The sequence below is a fragment of the Triticum aestivum genome, chromosome 5D, assembly GCF_018294505.1.
Source record: "Triticum aestivum cultivar Chinese Spring chromosome 5D, IWGSC CS RefSeq v2.1, whole genome shotgun sequence".
Taxonomy (NCBI): domain Eukaryota; kingdom Viridiplantae; phylum Streptophyta; class Magnoliopsida; order Poales; family Poaceae; genus Triticum; species Triticum aestivum.
In genome coordinates this window covers 494,740,143-494,756,544 of record NC_057808.1, presented here as the reverse complement: position 1 = coordinate 494,756,544, position 16,402 = coordinate 494,740,143, and the positions used below count along the sequence as shown (strand labels likewise).

The window sequence follows — 16,402 nt, the reverse complement described above, 5'->3', positions numbered from 1 at the left end:
GATAATGAGATTGAACTAGGTATCTAGATACCGACGATCAAATCTCGGGCAAGTAACATACCGGTGACAAAGGGAACAACGTATGTTGTTATGCGGTCTGACCGATAAAGATCTTCGTAGAATATGTGGGAGCCAATATGGGCATCCAGGTCCCGCTATTGGTTATTGACCGGAGACGTGTCTCGGTCATGTCTACATAGTTCTCGAACCCGTAGGGTCCGCACGCTTAACGTTACGATGACAGTTTTATTGAGTTTTGATGTACCGAAGGAGTTCGGAGTCCCGGATGAGATCGGGGATATTACGAGGAGTCTCGAAATGGCCGAGACGTAAAAATCGATATATTGGACGACTATATTCGGACTTCGGAAAGGTTCCGAGTGATTCGGGTATTTTTTGGAGTACCGGAGAGTTACGGGAATACGTATTGGGCCTTATTGGGCCATACGGGAAAGAAGGAAAAGGGCCTCAAGGGTGGCCGCACCCCTCCCCTTGGTCTGGTCCGAATTGGACTAGGGAAGGGGGGCGCCCCCTTCCTTCCTTCTCTTTTTCCCTTCCTCTTTTCCTATTCCATATGGGAGGTGGAATCCTACTATGACTAGGGAGTCCTAGTAGGACTCCACACTTGGTGCGCCCCCTCCTAGGGCCGGCCTCCTCCTCCCTTGCTCCTTTATATACGGGGGCAGGGGGGCACCCCAGAGACACAATAATTGATCCTTGAGATCTCTTAGCCGTGTGCGGTGCCCCCCACCACCATATTACACCTCGATAATACCGTTGCGGAGCTTAGGCGAAGCCCTGCGTCGGTGGAACATCATCATCGTCACCACGCCGTCGTGCTGACGAAACTCTCCCTCAACACTCGGCTGGATCGGAGTTCGAGGGACGTCATCGAGCTGAACGTGTGTAGAACTCGGAGGTGCCGTACGTTCGGTACTTGATCGGTCGGATCGTGAAGACGTACGACTACATCAACCGCGTTGTGATAACGCTTCCGCTGTCGGTCTACGAGGGTACGTGGACAACACTCTCCCCTCTCGTTGCTATGCATCACCATGATCTTGCGTGTGCGTAGGAATTTTTTTGAAATTACTACGTTCCCCAACACCTTGTCCCTAGTGACCTTGCCATCCCCAACTTTCCCTTTTTCCTTCTCCTTCTCCTTGTGTCCTTCATGAACAAATGCTATCTTTTGTTGGGGAGGAGGAGTAGGACCGATCTTCTTCTTGTGGCTCTTCTTCTTGGTCTTCTTCTTCTTAGAAGAGGGGTCAAACCCAATTCCCTCCTTGGCAACACACTCCTTTTGGTTTCTCAAGAGGTCATTGAGGTTTTTCTCCCCTTGAATGCACGACACAAGCCCTTTCTCAATTTGGGCGTTTAACTTCTTATTCTCCTCTTGGAGAGAGGTGCAATCATGAGCAAAGTTAGCCGTACAAGATTCATCATTTAAATCAATATGAGGGACGAAAGTAAGAGCCTTAATGGTTGTAGCTTTAAGTTGAGCATAAGACTCGGTGAGGGCAATGAGGTCACCTTTGACAACCTTGGAACTAGTCACAAGGAGCTCATGTTCCTCAACAAGTCTCGTGTGATCAACTAGAAGCTTTTCAACCCTTACTTTAAGGGCATCTTTGTTCTCAAGAGCAAGTTGCAACGCATCATCGGTTTTAACGAAGTCAATTTTATGAGAAGACAAGGCTTCCTCAAGTGATGCTCTCATGACACTCTCTTCATGTAGCTCGTGCTCAAGGAGTTCGACTCTCTCTTTTTCCTCTATGAGGAGGTTTTCAACGTTCTCGATAAAATCATCGCGTTCGGCGAGTGATTTAAGGAGATCGCTAAAACGAGCACGAGCTTCACCATGAAGAGTTTTCATGAAAGCCATCAAGGATTCCTCATCATTATCCACACCATCATCACACTCATCCTCCACTATCTCACATGAAACTTTGGGAGTGTGGATGAAGGGTTTTAGAGATTTGGACTTTGTTTTTACCTCTTTGGCCATGAGGCAATGATGAGTGAACGGCTTGTCCTCGTTGGGAGAGTCGAAGAGGCCGGTGGTGGAGGAGGAGGTAGTGGCATGCATGGCAATGGCGGCCGTGCCCACATGATCATCATCACCGTCATCTTCATCTCCGGACATGTACTCCTCATGAACAAGAGCCTTGTCATCTTTCCTCTTGGAAAACTTGGTGAACTTCTTCTTCTTGAGCACAAGCTTCTCGGACTTGTCTTCACGTCTCTCATAAGGACAATCGTGCACAAAATGTCTTGGGCTATCACAATTGTAGCATTTTCTTCGTCCAAACGATCTTCCTTGCAGATTCTTCCCTTTGTTTGCCATGGTCCCGGAATATTTCTTGACCAAGAGAGCCAAGTCTTCCGCAAAGTCATTTGCCGGGCATGAGGTGTCAACATCTTCCTCACAAGTCTCTTCAACAACTTCTTCATCCCTTGAGGGTTGGGCAACTACTTTGTTCGCCTTCAATGCAAGATTTGAGTTCTTGGTGGCTTGAGCTATGGCAAAGGTCTTCTTGGACTTGGTCTCCAAAAGAACATGAGTTGAGAAAGTGGATACAACTTGTGCCGCGGTCAACTTTTGATAGTCCGGGCGTTGATGTATCATCATCACCATGGTATGTTCCGTGAGAACCATAGCATCAATGAACTTGTCCTTAATGAAATCATCATTTGCCCAAGTGCACCCAAAGGTTCTCAAATTGAGCACAAGAGACTTCAACCTTCGATATACCTCTTCCGCGGACTCACCCTCATTTCTCACAAATAGGTTGACTTCTTGCTTGAGCAAAGCCAACCGAGATCTTCAAATTGCTTCATCACCTTTGAGGGCCTCCTCAAGGCAATCCCAAATTTCCTTGGCGGTCTTGAGTAGAGCAATGGAGTCACTATAGTCATCGGTCACCGCGGTGCCCAACATGTTGTGGGCGGTAGCATTGAGTTGATCATCAACCGCTTCTCTTGGAGTGAGATTCATGGGATCCTTGGGGTTGAAACCATTGACCACAATCCACCATAGTTGTGTAGATGCACTGCGAATATGAGACTCCATATCTAGCTTCCACTTAGCAAACACGTTAGCTTTCAAAGGGGGCGGAGGCCCCACAGGATTAATGCGAGGGTGCTGCAAGGGTTGTGGTGAGTAAAAGGGTTCCACATCATTGTACTTGGGAACTTGAGTGCGAGCCGGGGATGCAAGAGGTTCTCTCGAATCATCCGCATCATGAACCGCATTTGGATCAAATGAGTTTGAGGCGGATGTCGAGGGCTTTAAGCGAGCATCAATTTCCTCCTTGACCGAGGAGCGAACTTCTTTCAACATAGCAGTTTTGAGGTCCGCAAACATTGAAAGAATATCGGCCGCGGTCAACGGGGCCCCCGGGTTAATGGGGGCGACGGGAGCAACGGCCGGAGCAACAAGTGCGTCGGCCGCGGCGGGGGCTAGGTTTTGACCATCCTCCGCAAGTGGTGCGTCACCTCCCTCATTCCCTAGATGGACCATATCCTCTAAGGTTGTAAAACCTTATATTAGAGCACGAGGCTCTGATACCAATTGAAAGGATCGATACGGTCGACTAGAGGGGAGGTGAATAGGAGACTTCAAATTTTACTCTTTCTTGTCAATTTTAAGGCTTAGCGGATAAAAAGGGTTCACTAGATATGCAACTAGGTGAACACAACCTATATGACAAGCAAGCTCTAAGCTAAATATGCTAGGCAACAAACTAATTAGCAAGCCAACAAGCATACAAAGCTAAGTAAAGTGCGGGAAAGGATTAACCACAAGTGAGACGAGGACGCGGATTTTATCCCGAAGTTCACTCTTCCTTGGGGAAGAGCTACTCTCCATTTGGAGCGGTGCCGGAGCCAAAGCTTGCGGAACGCCACCGAAGGCTCACCGTAATCTCCTTCGAGTCACCCCCAACGGATGATCCTCGAATCACTCGGGGTTGGTCTTGAAGGCGACCACCACACCTTTACAAACTTCTCCGGAGCACACCACAAGCAAGGAAGCTTCCGGAGGAACCTCTAACCGCCTAGGAGCCCAAGCTCCAAGAGTAACAAGTCATGGTGGATGAATGTTGCGGGGAACGCGATTTGGTTTGGTCAAAGTGTAGATCGGGTCTTGCTCTCCCAATCCCCAAAGTTTCAACAAGATTGGGTGGAGGGATTGAGAGTAGTGAGCAAAATGGGGTGTAGCAATGGAGGAGCTCAACAAGACATTAGGGTTGAGGGATGGAGGAGGAAGAAGGGGGCTTATATAGTGTTCTTGGCCGGGAGGGGATTTCTGCCCGTTGGACCCCGTGCGCACGGGCCAAGTCAGCCCCGTGTGCACGGGGTGTCCAGTGAGTTTCGAGGTACCCCGTGCGCACGGGGGTCAGAGACCCCGTGCACACGGGGTGTCTAGAAGATTTCTGATGAAACATCACAGGACACCACGGCAAAGCACACAATAAGTGGAATATCTGAGGAGGTGTAGGAGGGCTGGTGTATCTGTCTTGGAGGCATTCCCACACGACACTAAATCCATGAAGACCCCTCTTGATAGTGCGGTTTTACCTACGACTCAAATCGAACCAAAACGAAAAACCTTCGAGTCGCCGGTAACCACGCCTTTGATCTTTTTGGACTGGGGGGTCACACACCTCCATCAATGGACACCTTGGAACCAAAGTCCTGAGATAAACTTTAGCAACCAACATTAGTTCCACTAACCACATTGTCATCACACGAAAATATAATCTAAGTGATACTTGCACTTTCACATGGCTTATGAAGGTTTTGAAGCTATAAGAGAGGAGGATGTTATTTTGTCTAAAGTTCCTTTAAGGGTGAGTGAACCCACATATGACCGTCAACTGGTCATCACTTGCTCGGTCAGTCAAAGCTCAGCAAAACCGCCACCACCAGAAGTGAAGATCAGAAGCAACAAGACAAAGCTTTCAAAAGCACAAAATATCCCAGCCAGGGAAACTAGAAGCAAGACGGTTAACCCATCCCGGAACACAAGGAGCAAGGCAAAGTTTTGAATTTGAACTTGAATGGAAGTCATAAACTTTGAACTTGAAGGATTTGTAATAAGGGTGAAAACTTCTAAGGTGTAATAATTCTATTTGTATTTTGATGTGAAATTTGAGGTAGAATTTGAATTTTAGGCAAACTTTCAATTTGAACCAACACTTGAAGTCCATTCCCCTGTGGCGTGAGCCGCAAAGTTTGTTGAACTATTATAAACGTTAGGTGATCAATTCGATCTCTTTTGCATGGTAAAACTTGTAGTTATGACAATGTGCTCCAAATGAGCTCCCAAGCTAGGGTAAACAGCCCCATTTGTAATCAAGTTTTTTTTGGACCTAATCCAAATGAGCCGAATATTTTTTATTAACACCTATTCAATATATATAGTGTAGATTCAAAGAATCACTATTTATTGAATTAATCTTTCTATTTTTACATTTTTTTGCAACAAAAATAATTTAATAGAAAACCATGAAAAAAACACGTTTAAAATATGAAAATGGAAAACTAAGTTCAGATCCTTCTTATTCACTTCGAAATCATGCTTTGGTGATTTTTTTGATTTTTTTTAATTTTCAAAACCGAAGGGAACCCTACCTCCTCTCCTTGGTCTCTATGAAATGTTGTACGTGATAACTCATATGTGTGAAGGTTTTTTCATGAAAATGTCCATAGACAAGGTTTATGATTTTTAGTGGGTAACATGTCACACAAGACAACATTGTGCGCAGGTTTTATATTTTTTGATTTTTTTAAATTAATGCTGCTCATTTGACCTCGATCGTGCTAGCTAGGTTTTGTTTTGTAAATGTCCGTATACCAAGTTTAGTATTTTTCCTCGTTAGTGTGTCTTATAAAACGACGAATGACGAAGGTTTCATATTTTTTTGATTTTTTTAAAATTAGTTATGCTCAGTCAAAGCCTTGAAAACCCTGTTGACCAGCTCAAAACCCCTCTAAACCCCGCGGGGTTTCGCTAACCCTAGCTCCAAACGTCAGATGTCCGATCATACCCTAGCGCCAAGCGATAGCCCTCGGATGTGGTCTTCTAGAAGGAATTCCGAGTACAGGCTGCGTGCAGGCTCCGCGCCGTTGGATCACATAGACGGCTCCGCATTGTTGGATCGTGGGGCGATCCGCGAGACTTGTTGGTTGTGCCTCCCCTTTCTTCTGGTGCTTATTCTGCAGCGACGAGACGACTCACTCCTCCTCTGCTTCTTCTTCTCCGGCGACAAGAGGAGCCACTCCTCTGCTTCTTCTTCTCCGGCGAGTTTGGGCGATATGTCGAGCTCCACTTCAGCCTCCCACCCCTCGTGGACCCAGTATGGTCCACTTCCCATGGAGCGATGTCCTGACTGCCCACGCAGCGCGCCACTGATACGGTTGACTTTGAAGGAGGTCAAGAATGGAAACTATGGGCGCGAGTTCATGAAATGCGAGAGCAAGCCAGAGGGGCAGGTTAGATCTCATGATTTTTCTGTGATTTCTTTTTCTATTTGCTTTTAAATTTTTTCGATCTGGGATTTAGGGTTCATGTTTTCGTTTCAGATCGTGAAGAAATGCACATATTTTGAATGGCTGGATGACTACGTTAAGCAGATTCAATTCAATGGGGCCCCAACCCGGGAGCTCAATCTGCCGTCAACACCAACGAATTTGGTCTCTGAAAGTGCTGCTATGACAGTTGGGGATGCAGATCTGAAGGGTGAATTAAAGAAGATGGACAAGAACTTGAAGCAGATGATTCAATTGAACAAGCAGGTGAATCTGATAGCTTTAGGATTTTATCCCTTTTATTTTTGTGTACTTGCTCTAGGATTTGCTTACTTGCTGGTCATCACTCGTTAGAGATGTTATTAGTGTGGTGTCATGTGCTATAGGATTTGGTTAAATTTGTGGATCATGTGCTCTATGCTCTGTGTTGCTTAATTTGTGGATCATGTGCTCTATGCTTTGTGTTGCTTAATTTGTGGATCATGTGCTCTATGCTCTTTGTTGCTTAATTTGTGGATCATGTCAGTTTCTTCAGTTTTGTACACTTTCAGTTTCGTCAGACAACACAGACCGCAGAAAAAACGTAGTTCTAGGCCCAAATTGCGTTGGGCCGTATCATTGCGTCGAGTGCCGAAGGCCCACAAAGATAGAAGAGGCCTAGAAAATAGTGCACGTGATGGCTCTGTTTTTTTCATTGATTATTGCCATGGTAAATCCCCTTTTACTGTTGGACTTGCCCATGTCAAATTTATTTGTACATATCGTGGAATTTTCCTTCTGTATATAGCCTACGGCACAACACTTTGATTTTTTGACATGCGGGTATTATAAACATGTTTTTGTTGCAATAAAAATACAAATATTGTATACATGAATTTTTGTTTTTGTTTTTGTTATTAAGAGCATGTCAGACTTAATTATGTAGATCATGATATGCATCTGAAACCACGTCTAAAATAATCCCCTAAAATAAAGTCCGGTGGCACCATTAGCCACCATATCCATCTAGAGAGCATGTCTAGGGCTCGGCTACGGCACCGATATCTCACGTAGCAAGCATACATCCATAATTTAGAAAATAGGTAGCAACCATAGCATACTTCTTACATAAAACAGAGGGTGCCCTAAACCAAAACATAGGCCACAAACTATTCTAAAATTAGCTTGTTTTTGTTCATACAATATACGGAATAGGGCCACCAACAATTCAAAAAAAAATTGGCTTTTCTTCTTCTTCTTTTGAACATCAGCATGGCTCATTTTTCTAGCTTTAGTTTCCTTTTTGACACTTCAACTAGTCAATTATCTAGTCCATTATCCGCGCGTGCGAAAACTTGACCCTACTCTAAATGGGCCATTTAAACTTGACCTACACAAGTACACACCATGAATATAACAAGACGAATGGGCTACCCTCCAACCATTTTTACAATGCTAACCCCAAAACTTGCTGGTTTTCATTGAGCGATACCCTTTCATTGATTGATTTAGCATAAGGGCTCGCGTACGGCACCATATCCATCTAGCGATATCTCACATCAAATAAGATAGAAATAGCAAGCAAAACACAGATAACCAACGACATATCAAATAAGGGTAGCAAGCATAACATAGTTCTTACGGAATAACACGACTGAGATAACAAGTTCACGGTACAACCAACGACATAATTAAGATAGAAATATATAAAAGAGATAAAAAGCCCTAACACCCTAGGGAATGACAAGCTCACGAGATCGGGCGTTCACCACCATCTTCACTGCGCCTCCTCTTCACTGCTCCTCCTCTCCATGCCTTCCTCGCCGATGTAGTAGGGGAGGCTGTGTATACCGTCGTGGGTGGGGAAGATGCAGTCGAAGTTTGTGAAGATGTTGTGGGTCGTGAATGCGATGAATTCGCATCCACACCAAAACACCTTGCCAAGGAGGTAGCATGCATCAAATCTGTTGATGAAGGTGACGGTGAGCCCTATCGGCGGAGTCCTGGAGTTTCGGCGCACTTCCTCCAGTCGGAACATCACCAGCGAGACCGCCGGGAGGTGGGCAAAGCCCGCACCGAGGAACCACTGGGCAAACCCCCTTGCACCCCTCCAGCGTGAGAACGCCCACACGCGGAGCGTCCTCTCCACGACAACGCCGGCTGGATACCGTCTCTCCGGCACGGTTGGTGGGAGCTAGAAGGTGGGGCCGTTGTACCGCATCCTCACCTCGCTTTGAGAGTGCTCTGGGTTTGGGTGAAGAAGAGAAGGGGGCGGCACAAATGGATGTGTGGAGAATAGGTGGAGGGGTGGTGGTTTAAATAAGGAAAGGGGAAGGGAAGGGGAGTGGCACCGGCCACGCTTACGTTCAAACCAGCCGCATCGATCGATCGATATGCCACTTTAATTGCCAACGGGTTTTAATTTCCACGTTGAATAGATGAGGGTGGATCGAAAAGTGTGTAACTGATCTACATCGAGGAGACACACCTGGCAGATGAGACGAACCGGCGGCAGCGGCTCCAGTGAAAAAGAGGCCGGTCAGCGCATCGTGGCGGCGGGCAGCGGCGCATGCAGGTAGGCTAGCTACGTGCATGCATAGCAGGCTAGCTAGACATGTCGTGCATGCATAACAGACTTCTGGCGTTGCGGCCCACGCACGGCCCAACAGTCTAACGACGGCCAAACGGGCGAACAACGGCACCGTCCCAATGGGCGACACAGTCAGCGCGGCCCCACTCGTCAGAGTTAACGGTCAAAGCACTGACCCGACGGCATCCACCATTTGTAACCAGTTCTGAGGGTTTCGGGCAAGGGAGTGGGGAAAAGTGAGCAAAAGTTAAGAACATGGGGATGAATGAGTATGGCTAAGGAACCAGGGGCACAGATGTAAAAATCCCTTATTTTTATTGAATCTCGAACGTGATGTTACACATATTCATAGTGTGAATACCAAATGATAGTCCCACATACTTGTGGCACTGCCGCCTTGGTCACATTGGTGTCAAATGCATGAAGAAACTCCATGCAGATGGACTTTTGGAGTCTCTTGATTATGAATCATTTGACACGTGCGAACCATGCCTTATGGGCAAAATGACCAAGACTCCGTTCTCCGGAACAATGGAGTGAGCAGCCAACTTGTTGGAAATCATACATACTAATGTGTGCGGTCCAATGAGCGTTGAGGCTCGCGGTGGCTATCATTATGTTCTCACCCTCACTGATGACTTAAGTAGATATGGGTATGTCTACTTAATAAAACACAAGTCTGAGACCTTGGAAAAGTTCAAGGAATTTCAGAGTGAGGTAGAGAATCAATGAGACAGGAAAATAAAGTTCTTACGATCAGATCGTGGAGGAGAATATTTGAATCACGAGTTTGGTACGCACCTAAGGAAATGTGGAATTGTTTCACAACTGACGCCGCCTGGAACATCTCAGCGTAATGGTGTGTCCGAACGTCATAATCGCACTCTATTGGATATGGTGCGATCTATGATGTCTCTTATCGATCTACCACTATCATTTTGGGGTTATGCTTTAGAGACTGCCGCATTCACTTTAAATAGGGCACCGTCTAAATCCGTTGAGACGACACCGTATGAATTATGGTTTGGAAAGAAACCTAAGCTGTCGTTTCTAAAAGTTTCGGGATGTGATGCTTATGTAATAAACTTCAACCTGAAAAGCTCGAACCCAAGTCGGAAAAATGCGTCTTCATAGGATACCCTAAGGAAACTATTGCGTATACCTTCTACCTCAGATCCGCAGGCAAGATCTTTGTTGCCAAGAATGGATCCTTTCTGGAGAAAGAGTTTCTCTCGAAAGAAGTAAGTGGGAGGAAAGTAGAACTTGATGAAGTATTGCCTCTTGAACCGGAGAGTAGCGCAGCTCAGGAAGATGTTTATGTGGTGCCTGCACCGACTAGAGAGGAAGTTAAAGATGATGATCATGAAACTTCGGATCAAGTTGCTAGTGAATTTTGTAGGTCCACAAGGACACGTTCTGCACTAGAGTGGTACGGCAACCCTGTCCAGGAAATCATGTTGTTAGACAACGGTGAACCATCGAACTATGAAGAAGCGATGGCGGGCCCGGATTCCAACAAATGGCTTGAAGCCATGAAATCCGAGATAGGATCCATGTTTGAAAACAAAGTATGAAATTTGACAGACTTGCCCGATGATCGGCAAGCCATAGAAAATAAGTGGATCTTTAAGAAGAAGACTGACGCGGATGGTAATGTGACCGTCTATAAGGCTCGACTTGTCGCTAAGGGTTATCGACAAGTTCAAAGGGTTGACTACGATGAGACCTTCTCACGTGTAGCGAAGCTAAAGTCCGTCCGATTCATGTTAGCAATTACCGCATTCTATGATTATGAGATATGAGAAATGGACGTCAAAACAGCATTCCTTAATGGTTTCCTTAAGGAAGAATTGTATATGATGCAGCCAGAAGGTTTTGTCGATCCTAAGAATGCTGACAAGGTATGCAAGCTCCAGCGCTCCATCTATGGGATGGTGCAATCATCGCGGAGTTAGAACATTTACTTTAATGAAATGATCAAAGCGTTTGGGTTTATGCAGTCTTATGGAGAATCCTGTGTTTACAAGAAAGTGAGTGGGAGCTCTGTAGCATTTCTCATATTATATGTGGATGACATACTATTGATGGGAAATGATATAGAAATTTTGGAAAGCATAAAGGCCTACTTGAATAAATGTTTTTCAATGAAGGACCTTGGAGAAGCTGCTTACATATTAGGCATTAAGATCTATAGAGATAGATAGAGACGCCTCATTGGTCTTTCACAAAGCACATACCTTGACAAGATATTGAAGAAGTTCAATATGGATCAGTCCAAGAAGGGGTGCTTGCCTGTATTGCAAGGTGTGAGATTGAGCACGGCTCAATGCCCGACATCGGCAGAAGATAGAGAAAAGATGAGTGTCATCCCCTATGCCTCAGCCATAGGGTCTATTATGTATGCCATGCTGTGTACCAGACCTGATGTGAACCTTGCCGTAAGTTTGGTAGGAAGGTACCAAAGTGATCCCGGTATGGAACACTGGACAGCGGTCAAGAATATCCTGAAGTACCTGAAAAGGACTAAGGATATGTTTCTCGTTTATGGAGGTGACGAAGAGCTTGTCGTAAAGGGTTACGTCGATGCTAGCTTCGACACAGATCTGGATGACTCCAAGTCACAAACCGGATACGTGTACATTTTGAATGGTGGGCAGTCAGCTGGTGCAGTTGCAAGCAAAGCATCGTGGTGGGATCTACATGTGAAGCGGAGTACATAGCTGCCTCGGAGGCACCGCAAGAAGCAGTATGGATGAAGGAGTTCATCACCGACCTAGGAGTAATTCCCAATGCGTCGGCCCAATGACTCTCTTCTGTGACAACATTGGAGCTATTGCCCTTGCCAAGGAGCCCAGGTTTCACAAGAAGACCAAACACATCAAGCGCCGCTTCAACTCCATTTGTGAATATATTCAAATTGGAGACATAGATATTTGTAAAGTGCACACGGATCTGAATGTTGCAGATCCGTTGACTAAACCTCTTCCACGAGCAAAACATGATCAACACCAGAACTCTATGGGTGTTCGATTCATCACAAAACTAGATTATTGACTCTAGTGCAAGTGGGAGACTGTTGGAAATATGCCCTAGAGGCAATAACAAAATAGTTATTATTATATTTCCTTGTTCATGATAATTGTCTATTGTTCATGCTATAATTGTATTAACCGGAAACAGTAATACATGTGTGAATACATAGACCGTAATATGTCCCTAGTAAGCCTCTAGTTGACTAGCTCGTTGATCAACAGATGGTCGTGGTTTCCTAACAATGGACATTGGATGTCGTTGATAACGGGATCACATCATTGGGAGAATGATGTGATGGACAAGACCCAATCCTAAGCATAGCACAAGATTGTGTATTTCGTTTGCTAGAGCTTTTCTAATGTCAAGTATCATTTCCTTAGACCATGAGATTGTGCAATTCCCGGATACTGTAGGAATGTTGTGGTTGTATCAAACGTCACAACGTAACTGGGTGACTATAAAGGTGCACTACATGTATCTCCGAAAGTGTTTGTTGGGTTGGCACGAATCGAGACTGGGATTTGTCACTCCGTATGACGGAGAGGTATCTCTGGGCCCACTCGGTAATGCATCATCATAACGAGCTCAATGTGACTAAGGAGTTAGCCATGGGATCATGCGATGCGGAACGAGTAAAGAGACTTGCCGGTAACGAGATTGAACGAGGTATAGAGATACCGACGATCGAATCTCGGGCAAGTAACATACCGATGGCAAAGGGAATTGTATACGGGATTGATTGAATCCCCGACATCATGGTCCATCCGATGAGATCATCGTGGAACATGTGGGAGCCAACATGGGTATCCAGATTCCGCTGTTGGTTATTGGCCGGAGAGATGTCTCGATCATGTCTGCATGGTTCCCGAACCCGTAGGGTCTACACACTTAAGGTTCGGTGACGCTAGAGTTGTTATGGGAAATTGTATGTGGTTACCGAAGGTTGTTCGGAGTCCCGTATGAGATCCCGGACGTCACGAGGAGTTCCAGTTTCAGTCGCTGGAATGGTTTCGGGGGTTATCGGTATTGTACCGGGACCACTGAAAGGTGTCCGGGGGTCCACCGGGTGGGGCCACCTGCCCTGGGGGACTTAATGGGCTGAATATGGGAGGGAACCAGCCCCCTAGTGGGCTGGTGCGCCCCCAAGGGCCCAAGGCGCCTAGGGTTGGAAACCCTAGGGGAGGGGGGCGCCTCCCACCTTGCTTGGGGGGCAAGTCTTCCCCCTTGCCCCCCCCCTCTAGATGCATCTAAGGGGGTCAGCCCCCTATTCCCTCCCCCCATAAATAGTGGGGGGGAGGGAGAAAAGCCGCACCCCTTCCCTTGGCGCAGCCCCTCCCTCCTCCTACACCTCCTCCTCCTCCGTAATACTTGGCGAAGCCCTGCAGGAGAACCGCAAGCTCAACCACCACGCCGTCGTGCTGCCGGAGTTCTCCCTCAACTTCTCCTCTCCCCTTGCTGGATCAAGAAGGAGGAGACGTCCCCGGGTTGTACGTGTGTTGAACGCGGAGGCGCTGTCCGTTCGGCGCTTGGATCGGATCTACCGCGATTTGAATCGTTGCGAGTACGAATCCATTAACCGCGTTTTTGTAACGCTTCCGCTTAGCGATCTTCAAGGGTATGAAGATGCACTCCCTCTCTCTCGTTGCTAGCATCTCCTAATTGATCTTGGTGACACGTAGGAAAATTTTGAATTATTACTACGTTCCCCAACACCGCTAGAACATTTCAGGTGGCACCTCGTCCCCATAGCGTCTGGCGTCCAAACGGAGGCCATATGCGCCTCCATGGGCTGCCGCCAATCTGAAAATGAGGCGCAACGTGCCCGTCGCGTGAGGCTGCGAGCTCGACTTCAAGTGAAAGTGGCTTCGGTAGCCCTCGCGGTGAACTTGGCAGCCGCAGCCCATGACACGGAGGCGGATTCGGCAGCCCACGAAGCGGCGTTAGAGGAAGCCTTCCGTGCACACATAGCCGAGAAGCGGCGAAGGAGGGCCGTGAAGGCGATGGCAAAAGAGCAAAGCTGCCATAGCCAGACTGCCCCCAAGGAGGATAAGGACGAGGACATCAATGGATCGGACAGCTCCGCCAGTGAGCAGATCCGCCTCGATCCATTCTACGTCGTTGACCGCTACTGCCGTAGGGAAGACGGGAATCACAAGTGCAAGGGCGGCAGTGGATGAACTTCTTTCATTGTTGTTTTATTCATAGTTAGTAGAGCATGCCAAGTTTTGGTAGTCCGAGAACATGTGTTTGACTACGTATGTACGTTGCATGAGATTAATATGGATGTGAGGAATCGGTCTGAAGGATCCGGTTGTGGGAAAGAATTTTTGTGTGCTGTCCGATCACTGTGCATGAACGCGGATGGATGGGTCCGCTGGCGGTTAGAGGCCGGATTTTGCTACTTGTGGTTGTACATGCTTTTAGTAGCCTTTAGAATAAAATTTTAGGTTAAGCTGCATTGGCTGGCTAGGGAGCGGTTTATTTTAACAGCCATCATAAGCCCAAAAAACTGGGACTAATTGGAATAAAATTTCACTAAGCATGTCTCATATTTCAATGTTTCAGTGTAAAATCCAATGGTATTCATCATAGGTTCGGCTGAACCATGGTCTGAAAAACGCCTCTCAAACAATAATGCTGATACATAACAAGCAGCACGACGACACACACAAATAGAAAGAAAAACACGACGCGACGGTCTCGGTGGCTCACATATATAGAAGGTCGATGGGAGTAGTAGCCTAGAGCACGAGCACGGCCATGGCGAGCGCAGTGACCGCGGCCGCTGCCTCACCGAACCGCACCTGCAGCTTGCCAGCAGGGTTGGTCGGGGCTGGCTGGGGAGTCGGCGGAGCGGTCTCGAGGATGGTGATCTTGAGCTTCATGCCGTTCTGGCAGTGCTGGCTGACGGCGCAGAAGAACCACTTGCGTCCGGCCTTGTCGAGCGTGACCCGGTCCTCGCCGGTGGTCAAGACGACGGCGTTGGCCGGCTTGGTGCACGAGAGGAAGTCCGGCCCGCCCACCTCCACCAGATTGTGGGCGGGGCTGTTGTACTTGAACACTGCAATATAGGTAACACGAGAGCGCGCGGCGAGCAGTTTAGCCTCCGACGAAACCAAGACAGGGAGCGCGCCGTGTTGTGAAGCATGGCGAGATGCATGCGCGGCGCGTGGTTGGATTAATGGTTGTGTGATTGCTTACCTAGCGTGTCGCCGGCAACGAACTGCTTGGTCTCGGCCCAGGCCGTGTAGTTGAAGTTGAGGGTCCAGCCCTTGTCGTCGCCGACCATGTGCTCCGTGGCGACGGCGAGCCCCGGGAGGAAGGCCACGGCGAGGGCGGCCGCGGCGAATACGGCGACGAGCATCTGCTTGGACGCCATTACTGACTGAGGAAGCAGCAAAGCTAGCGAGATGGCTGGCTTGTTGCTAAAGGGGAAGGGTCCTGTGATGGGATGGATGCAGCTCGTATGACGTGTGTTGTGCTTCTAGCTCTGGCTTTGCATGTATATATAGGGAGGGAGAGACAGAGCTGAGTGATGACTATCGTACGTATGCGTATAGTAATCACCGTTGGCACTGGAGCTATCAGCTGGCAGCTGGCCGATGCCGGCAATGGTGTGACGAGTTGAATGCGTCCGTGTGGCGCCAAATGTAGCATTGCCTTGGTTTCATCGGAACAGAGGAACAGTATGACGCAGATGCTGATTATTTGGTCGTGTAAAATAAAACGTTGTCCTCCTCGACCTGTTTGATGGGTGAGACATGGTCTTGCTTTGGCACATGTTATCAGTGTACGTAGTTGGACACTTGGGCCGGCCAGGTTCGTCGTCGATGTTAGGGATGATACACCCCGTGGCAGAAGAACATCGTCAAGGCCAATTGGTGAAGTCTGAACGAGGGTAGAGAAAGAGACCGTGCAACACTCTCCTTGATTATCACTTGAGGTTACACAGGTACATATATACATGTTGTACAACAGAATTACACAAGTCTAGCCTAAAGAATGGGACCACTACAGAAGCACGTTCGCTAACACCCCACTGCAGTCGTGTCGTCGATGCCCGGGGAGACATAGAGACTGGACCTGAAGCTCTGAAAAACTGATGTTGGCAAACCCTTGGTCATGATATCGGCTAGTTGTTGAGCCATTGGAACATGTACAACACGGAACTCGCCAAGGGCCACCTTTTCTTGAACGAAATGAATGTCGAGCTCTATATGTTTTGTCCTCCGATGATGTACTGGATTCGTGGACATATACACAACC

The 16,402-nt window shown here is 47.4% G+C and overlaps 1 protein-coding gene across 1 annotated transcript; it reads right to left on the bottom strand.

Moving 5' to 3' along the window:
- Positions 1 to 14,877: 14,877 nt before the first annotated feature.
- On the bottom strand, positions 14,878 to 15,515 carry LOC123125704 (blue copper protein 1a-like). The gene is made up of 2 exons (XM_044546175.1): positions 15,338 to 15,515; positions 14,878 to 15,197 (listed from the first exon to the last, which is right to left on the bottom strand). The coding sequence occupies exons 1-2, from the start codon at positions 15,513 to 15,515 to the stop codon at positions 14,878 to 14,880; spliced, it is 498 nt and encodes a 165-aa protein (XP_044402110.1).
- Positions 15,516 to 16,402: the final 887 nt, after the last annotated feature.

Coding starts and splice junctions, on each gene's coding strand:
- LOC123125704 (XM_044546175.1), bottom strand. CDS start 15,515: ATGGCGTCCAAGCAGATGCTCGTCGCCGTATTCGCCGCGGCCGCCCTC. Junction 15,198..15,337: donor CGTTGCCGGCGACACGCTAG/GTAAGCAATCAC, acceptor CCTATATTGCAG/TGTTCAAGTACAACAGCCCC.